Source organism: Palaemon carinicauda, chromosome 1 (assembly GCF_036898095.1).
Source record: "Palaemon carinicauda isolate YSFRI2023 chromosome 1, ASM3689809v2, whole genome shotgun sequence".
NCBI classification, from domain to species: Eukaryota; Metazoa; Arthropoda; class Malacostraca; order Decapoda; family Palaemonidae; genus Palaemon; species Palaemon carinicauda.
In genome coordinates, this window is record NC_090725.1 from 239284133 (window position 1) to 239303869 (window position 19737).

The 19737-nt window shown below is 35.0% G+C and overlaps 1 protein-coding gene across 1 annotated transcript in view; it reads right to left on the minus strand.

The window, feature by feature from the left end:
• LOC137638559 (low-density lipoprotein receptor-related protein 4-like) overlaps window positions 1-18884 on the minus strand; it is a 196829-nt gene extending 177945 nt beyond the window's left edge. The window contains exon 1 of the mRNA XM_068370720.1: window positions 18682-18884. Within this exon, the coding sequence (XP_068226821.1) occupies window positions 18682-18748 (67 nt within the window). The 5' untranslated portion in view covers window positions 18749-18884. The remainder of the gene's footprint in view (window positions 1-18681) is intronic.
• Window positions 18885-19737: the final 853 nt, after the last annotated feature.

The following is a 19737-nucleotide window of genomic DNA, read 5'->3' on the forward strand; positions in this document are numbered from 1 at the left end:
AAAATCTGTCAGTGTGTGTTGCTTAGCTGGGGGCTTGTAAGTTTGGCGACATGGCGTAAATTTTCCAAATACAGGACGTAGGCGCTTGAGACTGTCAGTGGAGGTTACAGACGGCAAAAATTCAGCATGGACGACCAACGGGTTGCCATACACCATTTAAGCTGCCGAGACATCCAATGCATCCTTAGGAGTGGTCCTTAGTCCCAGGAGGACCCAGGGAAGCCGAGTAAACCAGTTGGAGTCATTGCAGCGGGACATCAAAGCTGCTTTGAGGGTGCGATAAAAAGTTCAACCATTCTCTTGGCAGCAAGGTTGTAGGCAGTTGTATGATGAAGGGTGATGCCAAGGAGATTCGCTAATGATGTCCACAATTGAGAGGTGAAAGTGGTACCCCTGTTAGAAGTTATATACTCGGGGATACCAAATCTCACTATCCACCCTGAGAGTAAGACAGTTGTACACAAAGCGAACGTTTCAGTTTCCATGGGAATGGCTTCAGGCCAATTATGGTAAACAGGTAACGACGTCCTTGTGATGTGGGTAGGGGACCTACTATGTCGATGTGAAGGTGGGCAAAACAACGGTGAGATTGAGGAAAGGTGTCCACTCCTGAATCAGGGTCACCAATTTACGAGTGGGCCATCAGGTTATAAGTGAGAGGCGAGGTGAATGCTTCTGACTTTATGTCAACAGATATGTCACAAAAATGCAAACAGAGTTATGTAAGTAAAAGCAAGCTTAAACAGGCTCTGTTAGTGAGTGAGGGTGGAAGCGAGATATAGCCTACAAAAAAAAAACAGTTACAGGTACGAGCGTGTGTGAAATGTGTGTGGTACACTAGTTTTGCTGTTTTCTCTTCACTTGTGTTCAAAACTGATGTGGATAATTTAATATGCGAGTCAGAAAGAATGATGAGGTCAGGGAAGATGAGTCTGTTATTCATGGAAATGAGTCATAATTCATCTCATTTAATAGTTACAAAATCCCATAGAAACTTTCCTATCTTCCGTCAGAAAAGTTTTTAGCCCAAAATCATGATATAACAAGAGTGATTATGAGGAGGCGACTGGGTAAATTCAATGTATATGCGAGGTTACGCTTGGGTCAGACATGATACAGCATACTGTCTATGAACTTATTCTGTTGTGGGTTAAAGTTACTAGAGCTTGGGGAAGACAAGTTGGTCTCACTGCTCATGAGACCATATCCGATGATGGGATGACCGGATTTGTTTAAATAGTTGAAAAACGTCAAAGAGTGGGGGAAAAATATATTTGTGTCATGGAACAATCATTTTTCAGTTGACTAATCAGAATTTGTTATTAGCTTCTTAACAATCACACCACGAAAGACCCTGAATGTGTGTCTGACCACGCAAATGACTTCCCAACTCATGTTCTCCGGTTAGACTACCAATACACAATATGTATGAGTAAAGTTACGTCCGCTTGTCTAAAGTGCAGGATAGAATAAGAGGAATTCACATGCCTGAGGGACTCAGCAAAATTAAAAATAGAGCCTAGATGTACATTGTTAGGGGGAAGATTCTATTTCAAACACTACTACATACAGGTAAATGTTTCTGTGTTGGCACTGGTGTCAAATTTTACCACACTGGATCAGAAAAGTTCATGTGATTGACATTACCTTGAAGAAACTGGACCTAACCAAAATGCCCTATCTTTCTAATGAATTGATCAAGTATTCAATGGGTACCGAGAATCTCCATGTGGACCAGCCTCCAAAATATACCCACACGTATGATCTGGTAGTAGCTATGTGTATAAGGGCTACAGCAATGGCTGTAGTAATGGCTTGGATTCGTGGATAGTCCATAATGTGAAAATTGTGCCATATGAAAAGACAGGAAACCCAAAAAGAATATATCGAACAGCCCATCCCTGCTCATGACTGGTTAACTGGAACCCATGTGGCCTGCAACACAATTGTCGATCCCAATATGTAATACTATTAGGGTTCAAAATATATATAATATTATATTCCTTTCAAACTGCAGTGCCTGTAAGAAGCGTTTTGCAAAGTAAGAAATGAGTGACAAATATACTGATTATATTCTTATGTACTGTACATTACATTTATTTTTTCTAACTGGAAAAATCAATTTGTGTTTCATGACCGAAATTTTGAGGGGTTTGACTTAAAATGTATAATTAATCATATATGGGTCTAATTTTTTCAGTGCGAAAGACTGGAACCTGTCCCAGATCGGATCACTCTCCATATATCAAAACTGACAATTAAAAGTGAGGGCATGTCCAAGCGTCTTCCGAAAGTGGGAGTGGATGGGGTAATGTATCAGGTCTCTTGGACTGAGATTCAAATGAAAAACACATTTAAACAATATTTAGGGGTATGTAATATCGCATGAAATGTTCTATTGACATACGGCACTGTGAATCAGCTACTTATTGGGAACGAAAGAACTCGGCCGGCATAGCCACTTCCTGTGTAACTACGTTAAGAGTTTAATTAATAAAAACAGAAACAGAAACCAAGAGCTACCTAATAACGTAATTACGCTTCATAAATGTACATACACACAACACACACACACATATATACATACATACATATATATATATATATATATATATATATATATATACATAATATATATACATATATACTTTTTCACTCTGCATACACGACGTATCTGCTTTGAATTAGTCAGTTATGCTGCATATCTGTAACCCCGGGCATCTTTGATATGAGTTAAACCACCCGAGGGCTACAAATTTCCAAATTTCCAATTCCGTCAACATTCATAAACATCAAGAGCAAAAATTCGTCTATTATGTTATCTATTCAGACATGCAAGAGAACTTCCTGCGAATGTATACAGTACTTTAAGCCGACAGCATATAGGCATATGCTATTTTCCCTGTTGGAGTCCCTGGCCTTATAGCATCCTGCTTTTCCAACTAGGGTTGTAGCTTCGCATGTAATAATAATAACAATAATAATAATAATAATAATAATGGGCTACTTGCCACTGAAATCCAAATGGAAAAAATTTTTCTGTCATGGAATGTTATTAATTCTTCGTGTTTGTAACACAAAACACATTACAGTATATGAGAGTTCGAACAGCCCGAAGGCTGAAACCTATTTTGTTCAAGTGCCAGGCACATACTCGTCCACATTTACAATATCATCTGACGTATAGGAGATTTCAGTGAAAGCATACTTAAGTGTTTCTGTCATGGCATCGTCAGTAATATATAAATACATATATATATACATATATATATATATATATATATATATATATATATATATATATATATATATATATATATATCTTCCGTCGTTAACTTTTCCTGGTCTCAAATTGAAAGACAAATCAAATCCGAATTCGTAACTTTATTCTACATATAAAAAGCAGTATTGTATTTTTCCATTTCTCCTTCATTTACTTTCCATTTGGCCCCTTATTCGCCGAAGAGCTGTCAATGTTCTAATTTTCTAAGTTTCCTTTTTTTGGCTAACATTTAATAACTTTATATAAATCCTATTTTGTATGAGAGAGAGAGAGAGAGAGAGAGAGAGAGAGAGAGAGAGAGAGAGAGAGAGAGAGAGAGAGAGAGAGAGAGAGATCGGCTAGCCCTCATAATACCTAAGCTCCGTTACGCTCCGCTTATAGTGAAATTTGGAGATAATATACACTATTTCGGTAATATTCAGGGAGCATATATAGATACATATCATACCGACACACACACACACACACATATATATATATACATTAATACTATTATATAAAGAAATATGTATATATATATATATAAATATATATATATATATATATATATATATACATATATATATATATATATATATATATATATATATATATATATATATATTATATATACACATGCATATATAGTGTATATATAATATAATATATATACATATTTATATATATACATATACATATATATATATGTATGTATATTATATAAAATATACATATTATAACATCATCCGTAGCCATAAGTAGTGAGAAACTGAAAAAACAAAATGAGGCCAAAGTCTAGGCTACAGCACATTAGCACGACAATATTCATGCCAGTTAAGAAGAAAACAACAAAAAGAAATGTAGTGTAAAACAGAACAGCGAATAAAATGGGGAAGGGGGTGTTAAAAGCCATCCCCTAACATTCACTCTGTACCTAAACCCCCTCCGGTCCTCCCGTCCGGCTAAGTCCCTTTAATGTTGATTTCACGCCGTTTGGAAATCCCCATGTCCTATAGACAGGTCTGTTCGTCACCGCCTTCGTTATCAAGGTACAAAAAAAGAATAAAAGGGTAGATTGCAATGCAAATATACTATAGAGGAGTGGATATATGAAAATTGTAGTCCATAGACCATTTTAAAGGGAACGAGATTCGAGAACATATAAGACAAAATAATTTAATGTTAATCAAAAACAAGAAAAATACAAATCGATAGTAAAAATATACTGATATATTAGAAACAATTGCTAAACTTGCTAAAGAACAGAAGGGATACATAATAGAATAGGCAACACGTGTGTGTGCGTGTGTTTATGTAGGTATGTATGGATGTATATATACATATATATATATATATATATATATATATATATATATATATATATATATATATGCATATATTGCCTGGCTTGTTATAATAATAATAATAATAATAATAATTAGGTTGGCCAGGGCCCCAGCCACCCGTTGATACTACCGCTAGAGAGCTACCGGGTCCTTTGATTGGCCAGACAGTACTACATTGGATCCTTCTCTCTGGTTACGGTTCATTTTCCCATTGCCTACACATACACCGAATAGTCTGGCACATTCTTTACATATTCTCCTATGTCCTCATCCACCTGACAACACTGAAATTACAAAACAATTTTTCTTCTCTCAAGGCGTTAACTACTGCACTGTAATCGGCCAGTGGCTACTTTCCTCTTGGTAGGGGTAGAAGGGACTCTTTAGCTATGGTAAGCAGCTCTTTTAGGAGAAGGACATTCCGAAATCAAACCATTGTTCTCTAGTCTTGGGTAGTGCCATAAGCTCTGTACCATGGTCTTCCACTGCCTTGGGTTAGAGTTCTCTTGCTTGGGGGTACACACGGGTACACTGTTCTCTCTAATTTCTTTTCCTCTTGTTTTATTAAAGTTTTTTATAGTTTATATAGGAAATGTCTATCTAAATATTGTTCCTGTTCTTAAAACAATTAATTTTTTCCTTGTTTCCTTTCCTCACAGGGCTGTTTTCCCTGTTGGAGCCCCTGGGCTTATAGCATCCTGCTTTTCCAACTAGGGTTGCAGCTTAGCAAATAATAATAATAATAATAATAATAATGATAATAATAATAAGAAAAAGAAAAAGAAGAAACAAAAAGAAGAAGAAGAAGAAGAAGAAGAAGAAGAAAAAGAAGAAACAAAAAGAAGAAGAAGATGAATACATATATAATGGGGAAGAGGTGGTACGGTAAAAAGTAAAATGTATATCGTGTGTTTCAACACTAAAAAAATACAGTGAAAACAATTAAACAGATAAGATTACAGAAAAGGGTGAAACCAGTAACAATGATCAGATCAGACACTTGAAAATATCAAAGGAGGATATTATGAAGAAAGGAAATTACAGAATTCCACCAAAATTTTCTCAGTAATATTGTAAGCTAAAATCCTTTTCATACAACCAATCTACAGTCTTGTATTAAAAAAAAATAAAAATAAAAAAATAATAATAATAGAAAAGAAATATTCTCAAGGGATATTTTAAAACAGGGCACTGGTGTGTTGCAGATAGAGAATCTGGAATATCCCGACAAATCTAGTAATGCTTGTAGGCAATATTAATAGATACATAATGCTTAGCAAAAAAAATTGGAAACCTTAATAGGGCTCCGATGAAGCACACCACACCCTTAGGTAGCATTCAATCAACAGTGGGCTCTTGGTGTGTAAGATGGTTCTTTACATGTATAAATTTACTGCACTTATTACACTAGCGTACCAGCTGTAAAATCTGTCTGATTCAATCCTGAAACATAATTAATCTGCAGATTCCGAGTTTAAATGCTTGAAACAGTTCTTGTGTTTCTCTTCTTCCTTATATAATGTGTTTTTCATTTATGAAGTAAATATACGATCTTAATTACTAAAGATCAAGTGTTATAAAAGGTCTTCCTGAAACAATGGTCATATTCATCTCTCTACAAAATGGTTATTTCGGGACGCCAAACTAAAATAAACATGGTTTAGCCTATATAGCTGTGCGTTCGCCATGAAAAATGATGAAAAATTTAAACTCTTAGTGTTGAGGGAAGCTTCATATATTTATAACAAATCTATAATTATTAATTATAGATGCACAATACAAGATTGATTTCATTCAGAAAATAAACGTAGTGGGATTCGTGAACTAACAAGGTAAAGAAGTCTATTCAACGCTGGATTGAAATGGAACTGTAATAATGAACCTAGTAAGAGAAAATAATACAAGGGCAGCTGGATTTCGTTTGGCATGGGAATAAAATATATTTATAACATGAATTTCGTTTGGCATAGGGAACAAAATCATTATACTTATTGCATAGTTCTATCAAAGTATGAAAAAAGAATAAATGCATAACTGTCATGATCAAAGGGTTCATTAAAGAGTATTTACACTAACAAGAAGAAAGGTTTGTATTAAAGAACCAATTCCACCTGAAACATCCTTGGCTTGATTTCAGTGTGTATAATAGAAATTATAAATACACGTTTCTAGGAATGTAAAAAAAAACGTGGTAATAAAATATATTTCTTCTTCAGAGTAGGTGTACCTTTATTTCATAGTTTAAGTATTTTTATGTTTCGCCCATATTCATATTAAGTAAAAGAGGTATTGCATTAATACATTAATTTCATAAGGATTAACGTTACTAATGATGAGGTGTTTAATTTCATGAGCTTGTTAGCTTTATTCAAATTATAAAATTGATTTCATGGTACCCAAGCAATTACACGATTACCTTCTTTTCGTGAAATCTGAAGAAAAACAATTAGAGCCCCAAAGCTAACGGAATTAGTTATAATACTGAAAGAAACAAATAACACGAGTTAATGTAACTTTGATAAAGCGTGTAATCGTTAACATTCAAGTAGATTAAACTAAAAAGATAGATAAACTGCATTGCTTGTAATGAGAGAATTCATAAACACTGAATAAAAATCCCTACTGACTGTTTATGTTATAAACAAAATCTGAAAGGGAGCCTGTGAGGGAAGACAGTAACATCATCTATATATAAAATCACAAAGGCCCTCGCTACAACAATGTCGAAATACCAAAACTGCAACAAAACACGAACAAGCAAGATTTCAAGACTCTGCTACCCCTCCACCATCCCACGATAAACCATAGGTCTAACTAACATCGACAGAGGGAATGTTAAGTTATAACACGTGGAGTTTTTTCATCATGATAAGCATAGTAAAAGTCATCCAAAATATTTGTTGTAGTTACGTCAAAATGTTGTATTGTGCGCATTTATTGCTATCAGTAATTGTATATCATGTTACCAGAAGCTCAGTCCGTCTATTGCTTCTAAATGAAAGGCTTGGTTTCTTTTTTAATATATATCTTCAGCTATAAATATTTTCAATCTTTATATTCATCAGGAATCGTCAAAGCGTGAACAAAATTTGTTTTTTTTTTTTTATATTATAAAATGCATATGCTCAAAACTAAATTATGGAATGAATGCAAATTGATTGGATAATGAAGGCCCAGCACTGGGACCCGGAAGGTCATTCAGAGCCTATGTACAACGGGGGGAAAACCCAACAGTTGCACAATGAAGTTACAGTTGAGAGTCTGGACCGTAAGAAAAAAGAAAGAAGCGGGAACGAAAGTGTAGTAGAAGTCTAAAATAAAGGTCAGCTAGAGGGCGAAAAAGTGCTGTAAATACAATTAAGTAATGCCTACAGTAAACCGCTTTAAGTGCATTGACAGCACTAACCCCCTATTTGGAAATACAAATTTAACGTTGATAATTATTCGAGAAAATATTTTTGAATAATAATACATATCATCAATTAAACATGCATCTAATATTACAGTTATTTGGGTGGCTAAGAATATTACCAGACAAATAGATCCTCTGGCGACGCATTTATTCTGGACTATCCAAATTATGCTTTCCAAGATTCCAAGTGACCTCGTATATGACACCTAAAAACGGTTATCTATCGAGAATCGGTGCATTTAACCTTTGATCTCGAATCCATTAGACGGGAACATAGCTTTATTGGGATTTGTTGACCAAGAGGCGATAGAGAACCCATTCTTTGAGGTGATGCGTTCAGACAAAGGTGGGTTTTACTGCTTTGAAAGGTTTGTAGTGGTAGTTGCCGCCTCCATCTGCTGATAATACAAACAAATGCCAAGTTGCGTGAATAATGTTATGAAGATTACGTCAAAGGCTGTTCTTTCTTTGATCTTCAGTCGGTTTATTATCTCTATTAATAAGCCCACTGTATATACTGTAACTGATGAGACATTTTCGTCGGGAAACGATTTAGATAACCATTAACGACCAGATTTACTTATTCGTCAGACAAAAGATTAGCTACAAATATTCAATAATTACAAGAGCATTTCAAAATTATAAATTTGCGATTCTCACAAAAATCATACAACGTTAACTATGACTGTACAATCAGAGTAAAACGGTATTTGAAAGCAATTAAACTGGGGGAAAATCATTTTAATCAATTAATTACATGTAAAGCATCCAACAACAAAAGCAAAATTTGTATTCGCACTGACGAATAGATTATGATCGTTCGCAAATATGCCAATGCCGTACTATTTACTAGGACCCCGAGATACTTTAAGGCATTTCTAATATTACACCAATATATATATATATAATATATATATGTATATATATATATATATACATATATATATATATATATATATATATATGTATGTATATATATATATATATATATATATATATTGCTAAAAGGAACTATAAGTAATTTATACAACATGGACTACAAGTGCACTATCATTGTCTATCTTCTGACACAGAAGTAAATCATGGGGCCATAATACCAATGGCAGATATTTACTTCTTCTGCTATCTCTATCAAAGAAAGCTATTTATTATCACCAGCATTTCAGAATATTATGCAACAAATGCTCTATGACAAAAAATATATTATAAAACCTGCTACCATTTAAAACACAACCTAGAAACATAGTCAGCAAAACATCATACTGTAGCTGATACTGTGCAGCATTATTTAGTCTCGATCCACAGAAACTACCTGGTTAGAAGCAATACCCCAAGGAGTAGCTGTAAGATCTTGTCCCGACACACGAGTCAAGCATCAAAGTTTATTGTCTTAAAGGGAAGGATCCTTATTGGCAGTCAAGAGTAAGTGCAACTGTGAATTGCTTAATACACTGCAATAGCTGATAAGTTATTAAAAATATAACTAATTGGGGGAGGTGTTTCATTAGTGGAACCACACAAAAAAGAGCGAGAATTCAATGAAAAAAAAAACATACCATGAAAGTATATAACATTTCATAATTTTCGTTATATTTCACAATAAAAAAACTATGATTACATTATTGGCAAACTCCTTTTTTGGATAAGCAAAACTGGTTAACAAGTTATTTGTTTATATATAAAATATATATATATATATATATATATATATATATATATATATATATATATATATATATAGTGACCTATGTGGATGAGATCATGATGAGGGGTAGATGGAGATGGTTTGGGTTGGACATGCTTTTCGCACTCCCCAAGAGAGATTAGTTCACCAAATGTTCAGCTGGGCTCCACAAGGCACTAGAAGAGTTGGAAGACCTATACCTACATGGCTGAGGACTATGAAGCGCGACGCAAGAGATGATGAATGGAGAAGTATTGAATTGAAAGCTCAAGATAGAGACGACTGGTGAAACCTAACCGAGGCCCTTTGAGTCAATAGGCATAGGAGGTGATGATGATGATATATATCGATCATCAGTCGTTACTAGACCACTGCACAACAAAAGCCTCAGACATGTCCCTCCACTTGGGTCTGTGTATGGTCTTTCTGTGTCAGTTCACACTCGCAAATTTTCTTAGTTCGTCAATCCATCGTCTTTTTTTCATTTCCCTGCTTCTTTAGCAATCTCTAGAGGCCCATTATGTTATTCTTAATGTCTATCTATTGTCTGTCATTCTCATTATAAGTCCTGACCATGTCCATTTCTTTTTCTTACATGTTGTTAGAATATCCTCTACTTTAGTTTGCTCTCGTATCCATGTTGCTCTCTTTCTATCTCTTAGTGTTATTCCTATCGTTCTTTCCATAACTATGTTAGTTGTAACTAGCTCATGTTCTAATGTTATATTAAGGCTCCAAGTTTCTGATGCTCTAATTAATACTGGTAGGATCATCTGATTAAATACTTTTCTTTTTAGGGAAAGTAGCATTTTACTGTTCATAATCTCATTGTGTTTACCAAATACTCTCCACCCAAATCTTATCCTTTTAATTTCAGTCTCGTGTCCTGGGAAACACTTACTGTCTGTTCGTCCATAATTCTTATTTATTGTCTCTGCATTTTCATTGAACATTACATTAGTTTTACTTGTATTTATAGTCAGTCCTGCATTTCTGCTTTCTCTATTCAAATCTTCTAACATCCTTTGACATTCCTCCCATGATTCACTAAACATAACTGTCATATGCAAATCTTAAGTTGTTAAGGAATTCCCCATCAATATTAATTACTACATTTTACCAATCTAAAGTCTTAGAAACTTCTAGACATGCTGTGAATAATTTAGAAGAGATGGATCTCCCAGTCGAATTCCTTTCTCAATCGGAATTTTCTCTATATCTTTATGTAGTTTTAGGATTGCTGTTCTTCCTGTATAGATATCTTCAAGCGTTCTAGCAAAAGATTCTTCTATTCCTTGTTTTTGAAGGGTTTTCATTACTGCTGATGTTTTGACAGAATCAAAAGCTTTCTCATAGCCTATAAATGCCATACAAAGTGGTTTGTCATATTCTGTTGATTTTTCCATTAACTGGTTAATTACATGGATATGGTCAGTTATTGAATAGCCACTTCTAAACCAGGCTGCTCTCATGGTTGATTAAAGTCTAGGTGTTTTTCTATTTGGTCTAATATGATTTTTTCTGGTCTTTTGTGTCTCCCTTTTCGTGGATTAGTCTAAAGTTTTTCAAAGCTGTAGGTATAGATCATTTTTTCAGACATTTGGTATAAACTTCAGCAAGTTTTACTTCTATGAAATCTTATCCATCTATCATTAAATCAATTGTTCGACCATATTCTGTTGCTTTGCCTCTTTTCATGCCTTTTAATGCTTTCTTTACTTCTCCTACTGTTACGTTTGGTACTGGCTTGGGTGTTTCATTATTTTTATTGGTAAAGTTACTTCCTATATCACTATTGTATAGCATTGTATAGAAATCCTCTGCAATTTTTATCACTCCATCTCTATTGTGGATATTTCCATTTTCATCCTTTAGAGTAAAAATCCATTAGTGCTATGATCCAAGTCTTCTTTTCATCAATCTGATGCTTCTTCCTTTCTTTAGTGTTACCTCAATTTTGGTCTGCTTGTGTTTACGAATATCTTGGGATTTTAGTTTGTTTAATGTTTTTGGATAGTTTCATCTCTCTTGGATTTTAACATAATTTCCGATCTTTTCTTTATTAGATTTTTGGTCTTTTCAGATAGTTTTCCTTGATCTTGTTTAGGAACTTTTCCACATATCTCTTGTGCTGATTCCAATACAAATTTTGTTAAATGACTGTTCATTTCTTCTTTACTTGGTTCCAATTTAGCATGTAGCTGGGAGTACCTATTTAATAGAGCTAAACTCATCATTTTTTTCTCTTATTACAGGAGTGTTTATTTTCTTTCATAAAATTAATTTTTCTCTCTCGTTCCGTACATCTAAACAAATTTTGCTTTTCACCCTTCTATGATCGCTTGACTTTAACTTGTTCAACACTGTTACATCTTTAACTAAATTGACTTTTACATTGAGAATAAATTCTATTTAATTTTTCGTTTCTCCATTTGGGCTTCTCCATGTCTATTTTCTATTTTCAATTTTTTTTATAAAACGTGTTCATGATTTTAAAATTGTTTCTCTCAGGAAATTCTACAAGCATGTCTCCTCTGTCATTCCTTGTGCCTACTCCAAATTCACCTACTGCTGATTCTCCTCTCTTATTTTGACCTACTTTAGCATTGAAATCACCCAAAACAAATGTAAATTAAGTCTTATATTTTTTCCATAGATACAGTATATATCTTCAGATCTTCAAAAAAAAGTTTCTATTTCTTCCTCTGTATGGGATGTTGTTAGTGCATACGTATGAATGATATTCAGTTTATACTTCTTATTTAGCTTGATAATTAATCCTGAAATTCTATCACTAGTATTACAAAATTCTTCTTTGTTACCTGCAAGATTTTTATTAATAAGAAAACCCACTCCATTTTCTTTCCTCCTTTCACATCCTCAGAACCAAAATATAAGGCCACCCTTTAATTCTGTATAAGATTCCCCAGTTCTTATAATTTTACTCAATCCTATTATATTCCAGTTAACTTCTTTCAGCTCTTCTAGTAATAAAGCATGATCTTCATCCCTAGACAGGGTCCTGACGTTGTATGAAGCAAGGTTCAGTTTCCAAAGGTGATCTGTTCTAGTCCAGAGACCTTTAGCACTCCTGCAGTGGAATGTAGCTACCCGCTACCTTGGGCAGTTGTTCCACTGCTGCTGGGGATAGGTGGCCCAGACGAGGTTGTGATATATGTCTGGGTTTTGGCCAGTTTTCATCACCATGGTAGCCACTACAGGGTAGACCAAAAGTAATTAATTCACAAAAAGGCAGACAAAAGAAATGAAAAATGACCCACCAATATGTTTACTCTCAGTGATACATAACATATTTACGAAGATCGTTTTATAGAATGCTAATAAAGCTAAAGGACAAGATCTAGCGCCAGGTTGTGAGACCTGCAATGTTGTATTCGTCCGAAACATGGGCAACTAAGAGAAGAGAACAGGATTGCTGTAACAGAGATGAGGATGTTGAGGTGGCAATATGACTTACTAAAAATTATAAAGTTAAGAACAACGGGTGGGAGAAGGCTAGTCAGACCAAAATTGCAATAAATTGACTATGTGAAGAGATATTAGGGAGTTGGGATTGAGCATGGAAGATGCACTGGACCGTAAGAAATGGAAGAATAAGTTGAAGAACCATTACAGCAACTCAAAATATGGACAAGCTTGTAGAGAAAGAAGAAAATTTACATAAAAAAAGATCATATTACGTCAAACAGACGGACAACTAGAATTTAATCAACCAAGACAGCAGGCAGGCTTCAGAAGCGGGTATTCAATAAATGACCTTACGCATGTAATTAAGCCGCTAATACATTGGATCCTTCTATCTGGTAACAGTTCACGTTCCCTTTGCCTACACATACACCGAATAGTCTGGCACATTCTTTACAGATTCTCATCTGTCCTCATACACCTGACATCACTGAGATTACAAAACGATTCTTCGTCACCCAAGGTGTTAACTACTGCACTGTAATTGTTCAGTGGCTACTTTCCTCTTGGTAAGGGTAGAAGAGACTCTTTAACTATGATAAGCAGCTTTCTAGAAGGACACTCTAAAATCAAACCATTGTTCTCTAGTCTTGGGTAGTGCTTCAGCCTCTGTACCATTGTCTTCCACTATCTTGGGTTAGAGTTCTCTTGCTTGAGGGTACACTATTCTATCTTGTTTTGTTAAAGTTTTTATAATTTATATAGGATATATTCATTTCAATGTTGTTACTGTTCTTGAAATACTTTATTTTTCCTTGTTTCTTTTCCTCACAGGGCTATTTTCCTTGTTGGTGCCCCTTTCTGAGAAAGATTTTGATTCTGTCGAGAATTTAGCAGTAATGAAAGCCCTTCAAAGAAAAAGGACAAAGTAATACTATGTTAGAATACTCGAACACATAAAGATATTGAAAAAATTATGATTGAAAAAAAAGTTAGACAAAGAGAACCCATTTCTCCTAAAGCATCCACAGCATGTCTACATGTTTTTAAGAATTTACATTGGGAGAATGTAGACATCAATAATTGGGAATACCCTAACAACTTAAGATTTACAGACGACATATATAATTCTGTTTAGTGTATTATAGAAGGAATTGCAGACGGTGATAGAAGATTCAAATAGAGAAAGGAGAAAATTAATATGAAAACTAAGATGTTATTCAATGAAAATACAGAGACAATAAATAAGGGTTATGGACGAAACTCTAGATATTGTTAATGAATATACATAAATACATGTCCCAAGGACACGAAACTTAGGCTAAATTAAAAGAAGGATAAGAATGGTATGGAAAGCATTTGGTAAACACAATGAGATTGTGAAAATTAAAATAACACTTCCCCTAAAAAGAAAATTAAACAGATGATCCTTCCCGTATTACCATAAGCATCAGAAACTGGGAGCCTTAATAAAACCTTAGAAAATAAGCTAGTTACAGCTCAAAGACCTATGGAAAGAACGATAGGAATAACACTAAGAGACAGAAAAAGAGCAACATGGATACGAGAGCAAACTAAATTAAAGGATATTCTAACCTTTACAAAGAAAAAATGGACATGGGCAGAACATGTAATGAGAATAACAGATAATACATGGACAAGAAGAATAACAGACCGAGTCCCTAGAGAAAGCAAACGAATCTGGGGAAGGAAGAGAAGACGATGGATTGGCGAGCTAAGAAAATTTGCTGGTATAGACGGGCACAGAAAGACCATAAACAGAAGCGAATGGAAGGACTTTATCTGAGGCCTTTGACCTGCAATGAACTAGCAACGACTGAAGATGATATGTATACACACATACATATATATATATATATATATATATATATATATATATATATATATATATATATATATATATATATATATATATATATAGTGTACATATGTATATAATGTCCATATTACATAACGTGCGTGAATGCCTATTCTGACATATACATTGCTATTGCGCGCTCTCTCTCTCTCTCTCTCTCTCTCTCTCTCTCTCTCTCTCTCTCTCTCTCTCTCTCTATATATATATATATATATATATATATATATATATATATATACATATATATATATATATATATATATATATATATATATATATAAATATTTCACTAATATTTAAAAAATCCCTCTTTGCTTTGTCACATCATGTCTTGTAAAATTAAATTGCAATTGGGGACAGCTTTCTATGGAACAATTTAAACACCATCTCAATCAACGTAGTTAGTAACTACAGCTGAGTGGCTCGTTTAGATTACTTAAAAGCTAATATGGCTTATACGACACAGTGCAAAAGTTTATGATGCACTGAGTGAACTGGATAACCAATCATTTAAGCTATAGGCTTATGTTAATTGCTTGGAAATGTAGGTAAATTCAGACTGTAACGAAACAGCTCTTATACAGTATGAGTTGTCTTTTATATTCTAAAAAAATGGTATTCTCTGTCCGGTTAGCCTTCGCGAACCCGCTGTTTCAACCCAGTACATAACCGAGTCATTAATGCCAAACTACCTTATTTGGACACAACGCTATTAGCGTATGAACCTACGATAACATTGTCTGTAGTGTTCATTTTTTTTTCGGAAACACATGATATTATTAGTTCATGGAACAGTATCTGGAACCAGGCTAGTTAATTTAGTTACAATAATTGCGTGAGTTGCGTGGCTTATATCGATATGCTAAATAACAAGGTTTTTAAGTTAGCATTTATGAAAAACTGGCATAAAATTCAAACTAATTTATTTTACAATTAGGTTCTGCAATACTGGCCTCATGCGACATAGAAAAAAAACAGGATACGCCAATAACGTTCTTAGATATCAGGGTAAATCTCTCACCATTTAGCCCGGCCGTAGTTTTTCATTTACTATGACAGATATATATCAAGGTTGAGTTTCTTTGCTATAAATATGAAAAACCTCTCATATTATGCAAATCATGAAAATTATTTTTTTCTTAAAGTTTATACAAACCAAATTCAAACTAACGTTAAATTTTTCAGAACGCTGTTTTCAACTAAATCGGCTGTAGGCCTATACGTACAATTTGTATTATTCCAAAACCGGGAAACGCCTGAACGCACAAATTATGGATTTACAGTTAAAAAAAAAAAAGGTAGAAAATAAACACATTTTATATAAAAAAAAATAATATGCAACGCACTCTAAACGTTAACTTTGAAATTATTGAAATAACAAAAAAAAAAGAGAAAAAAACGTTAGGATTAAGAATTGATATATTTCCAGGGTTTACCGAGGGTAATAAAGCAACGACCGAATATCAGCTGGAAACAAATCCATTTTACATTGAAGAGACGTTTTAGATGTCCCATGATAATGGCTGATTCCTTAATTCAATCCTCAAACGCTTCGACAAGAATGACACCTAAATTTTAATCAACATAGAAAAATGTAAACCATTTACCTTTTCACTATCCATGAAACTGAGAAGAAACTTAAAACTAACAAAGAGTATATATCTTTCTTTTTCTGACTGTGGCTTTTAAAGATTTAGGAGTATCACACGTAACGCCACAATGGACGTATTCTTAAATATATTCGGATCCACGCGACAAAGCAAATATTTTAAAGTTATAAGTTCTATAGAATACAAATAACCAGTCACTGACCCACTCACCTTCAAACGTTGAATTCTAGCAATAGATAATAATAAACCGGGGCAAATGTTACTTATTGAGATCAAATAACCTTAAAACCCAGCATGTCCACTTCTTCTTGTGGTGTATATGCATGTGGCTTTGCTTTCTGTGTTTCATTATAATAAAATCTGTTATAAGTTTACCAAACCAAGGTCTACCATTTCATTGAGTATGGGATGAAATCGCTACTCCAGTTCATATTACCATAGCTTTGTTGGGAGTTATAACTATATATCACGCACACCACACTTATTAAACATGATAGAAGCTGTGTGAGTAACAAATAAACAAACCCTACTTATTAAAAAACTAAGCTTAACACCAAGGTTCTACTTCGCTTTAGTCTTGGCCTAACACTAAATGTGGACCAATCGACCAATAACCAAAGAGAAATGTCTGGTTTAATAGCATAAGTAACTTTGCTTATTGTCCGTGTGGCAAATGATAAGACTTATTTATATCAACAATGATACACTAATTGGTGTGGTTTGCCCCTACCGCTCTTACCAAGTTTTTCGGTAACCTAGCGACAAAATTGAAAATAAACGTTTATGCAAGGAAGAACGCGAGAGAAAAACTAAAATTTGATTTGGTGGATGCAATCATGAAGGTTAATAAACAGCAAGGTTTCACTAGACCATGACAAAAACCTGCATCTTTGGTTGACCCATTAAACTTTGACCTACATCACTGGTGACCCAGTAAAACATAGACCTACTGTCTATCGCTAGGTGACCCGTTGGACATACAGTAGACCCATACCTCTGATTGACCATTAACCTATACTGTATATAGCCTATATGACTGACCCGTTAAACATGGATATATCCCAGACTGACCAGTTCAATATAGACCAGCTTTGGTTTATCCGTTAAACACATAATCCCCATGTCTGACTGAGCTACATTGATAAACTATCAAGCAACAGACCACCATTCATATCTTGCTTGTGAAACTTACATTTAAATACTATTGCTCGATCGATTGTTAGATGAACAATGATAATAATCAAACTAATCTTCCGTCTACCATGTCGGGGGTTAGGTAAAAATTAAAATTGTACTCGTTCTAATGCAGCATTAACCACACCAAATTTAAATACTCACTATAGAATAACCCAGGTAAAACATCCAGTTATTCCAAGAAATCAATACATAAAGAAAAAAAATCGGCTCCCCCATGGGAATGCAAATGATAGGCGGCACTCTTCAAATGATCTTCAGATTTTGGTTTTACTTAAACTAGGGCAATCGTTGCAAGGTGAAAACAAACAATTTGACATGAGACTACAAATTAAGATAATAATTCATACCAGTTAGATAGCTTAAGATAAGCTTTACGGAAATTCTTAGACCTAGACCTATATCTATGAGAGCTACAAAAGAGGGTTGAAAAATTAAACTGAGTGACCTCTAGACAGAATAAACAGGGTTATGAGAGAGAGAGAGAGAGAGAGAGAGAGAGAGAGAGAGAGAGAGAGAGAGAGAGAGAGAGAGAGAGAGAGAGCTGACGACTGCGCAAGCGTATAAGCCACCCTCGGACACCACAGCTTCCAGGACGATTTCCTCTTTCCTTTAATCTTTCAAATTCTTTTACCCGAGCATCATATATGTGATAGAAAGAGAACAGATAAATTCCGACAATTTTAAAAATAATTACACGATAAACCCCGGAAAATCCCTCCATCAAGTCAGGTGGGTACGCGAAACAATCCTACGCATTTATCATGTTATCCTTCTTGAAGGTTTCCTCCTACCACCGCCCCCCCCCCCTCCCAATTGCCTTATCTGGAGAAGAACAAACCCTAGTGAGGGGAAACAAGACACTAACCTCCGACGGCATACTGAAGGCAGCACAGGAGCGCCAGGAGATAGGGGAGATGTCTATTCCCCTTCATTTCACATTACACTACTAAGAATCCTCAAACGTGGATATGCACAATTACTGGACACAAAAAAAGCTACTCCGATAAGCGGGAATGATCGCGCGTCTATTCACCTCACTGGACAAGATGAGACTGACTGTCCGTCGGAGGAGTAGGACTGGGAGTCTGGGACAGTCTCTCTTCGTCGTTCAGACGGGACCGGGAAACCACCAGTCCCCAGACACCTCCCCCCACCGCCCACCCACCACCCCCCGACCTCCATTCAACCCACGGACTTCTCCCTCATGTCAAATCCCAACGACCACCACGCACATGCGCGCGCACACGTACACCTGCACGCTTACAGGTGTTTCTTCAACCCGCTTGAAGGCTGGAGAACAACAGGTACACGGCCTAAGAGGGTTTTGCTATCAAGTGGCATGTAAAGGGCCTAGAGTCGAGCATTAAGTTGTCGTATCTCGCCAGGAGCTGTGTTGGCGGAGAAGCCTTTCTTCTTTCCCCTCGCGAAACCCTTCCATAATCTACCCTCCATTTGGCTCCTCCAGTTAACCCACTTTTGTAACGTTTACAGCCGAGGCATTCGTTATGGTAGATGCATGCTGCCAACGCCCAAGTCTAACGTCATGCTTTTCTTAACTACGAAGGAGGAAGCGTTTACTGACGGTGATAGTTTTTTTGTGAAAGAAGCAAAAACATTAGTTATTCGCTTCTCTAAAACTTATATTCAGACCATTGTACAGTCTCTTAATATAATTACTTTTAACATCAATTATTGTTATATCAACATAAAACCGGCTGTTTTCACGACTGAAAATGCACAATCATCTTCATTGTTATTTTATATGTAGTAAATATAAAAGTCTACACATTTATACCTCCCTATATGATAACGAGCAAGTGTCTCTCTCTCTCTCTCTCTCTCTCTCTCTCTCTCTCTCTCTCTCTCTCTCTCTCTCTCATATATATATATATATATATATATATATATATATATGTGTATA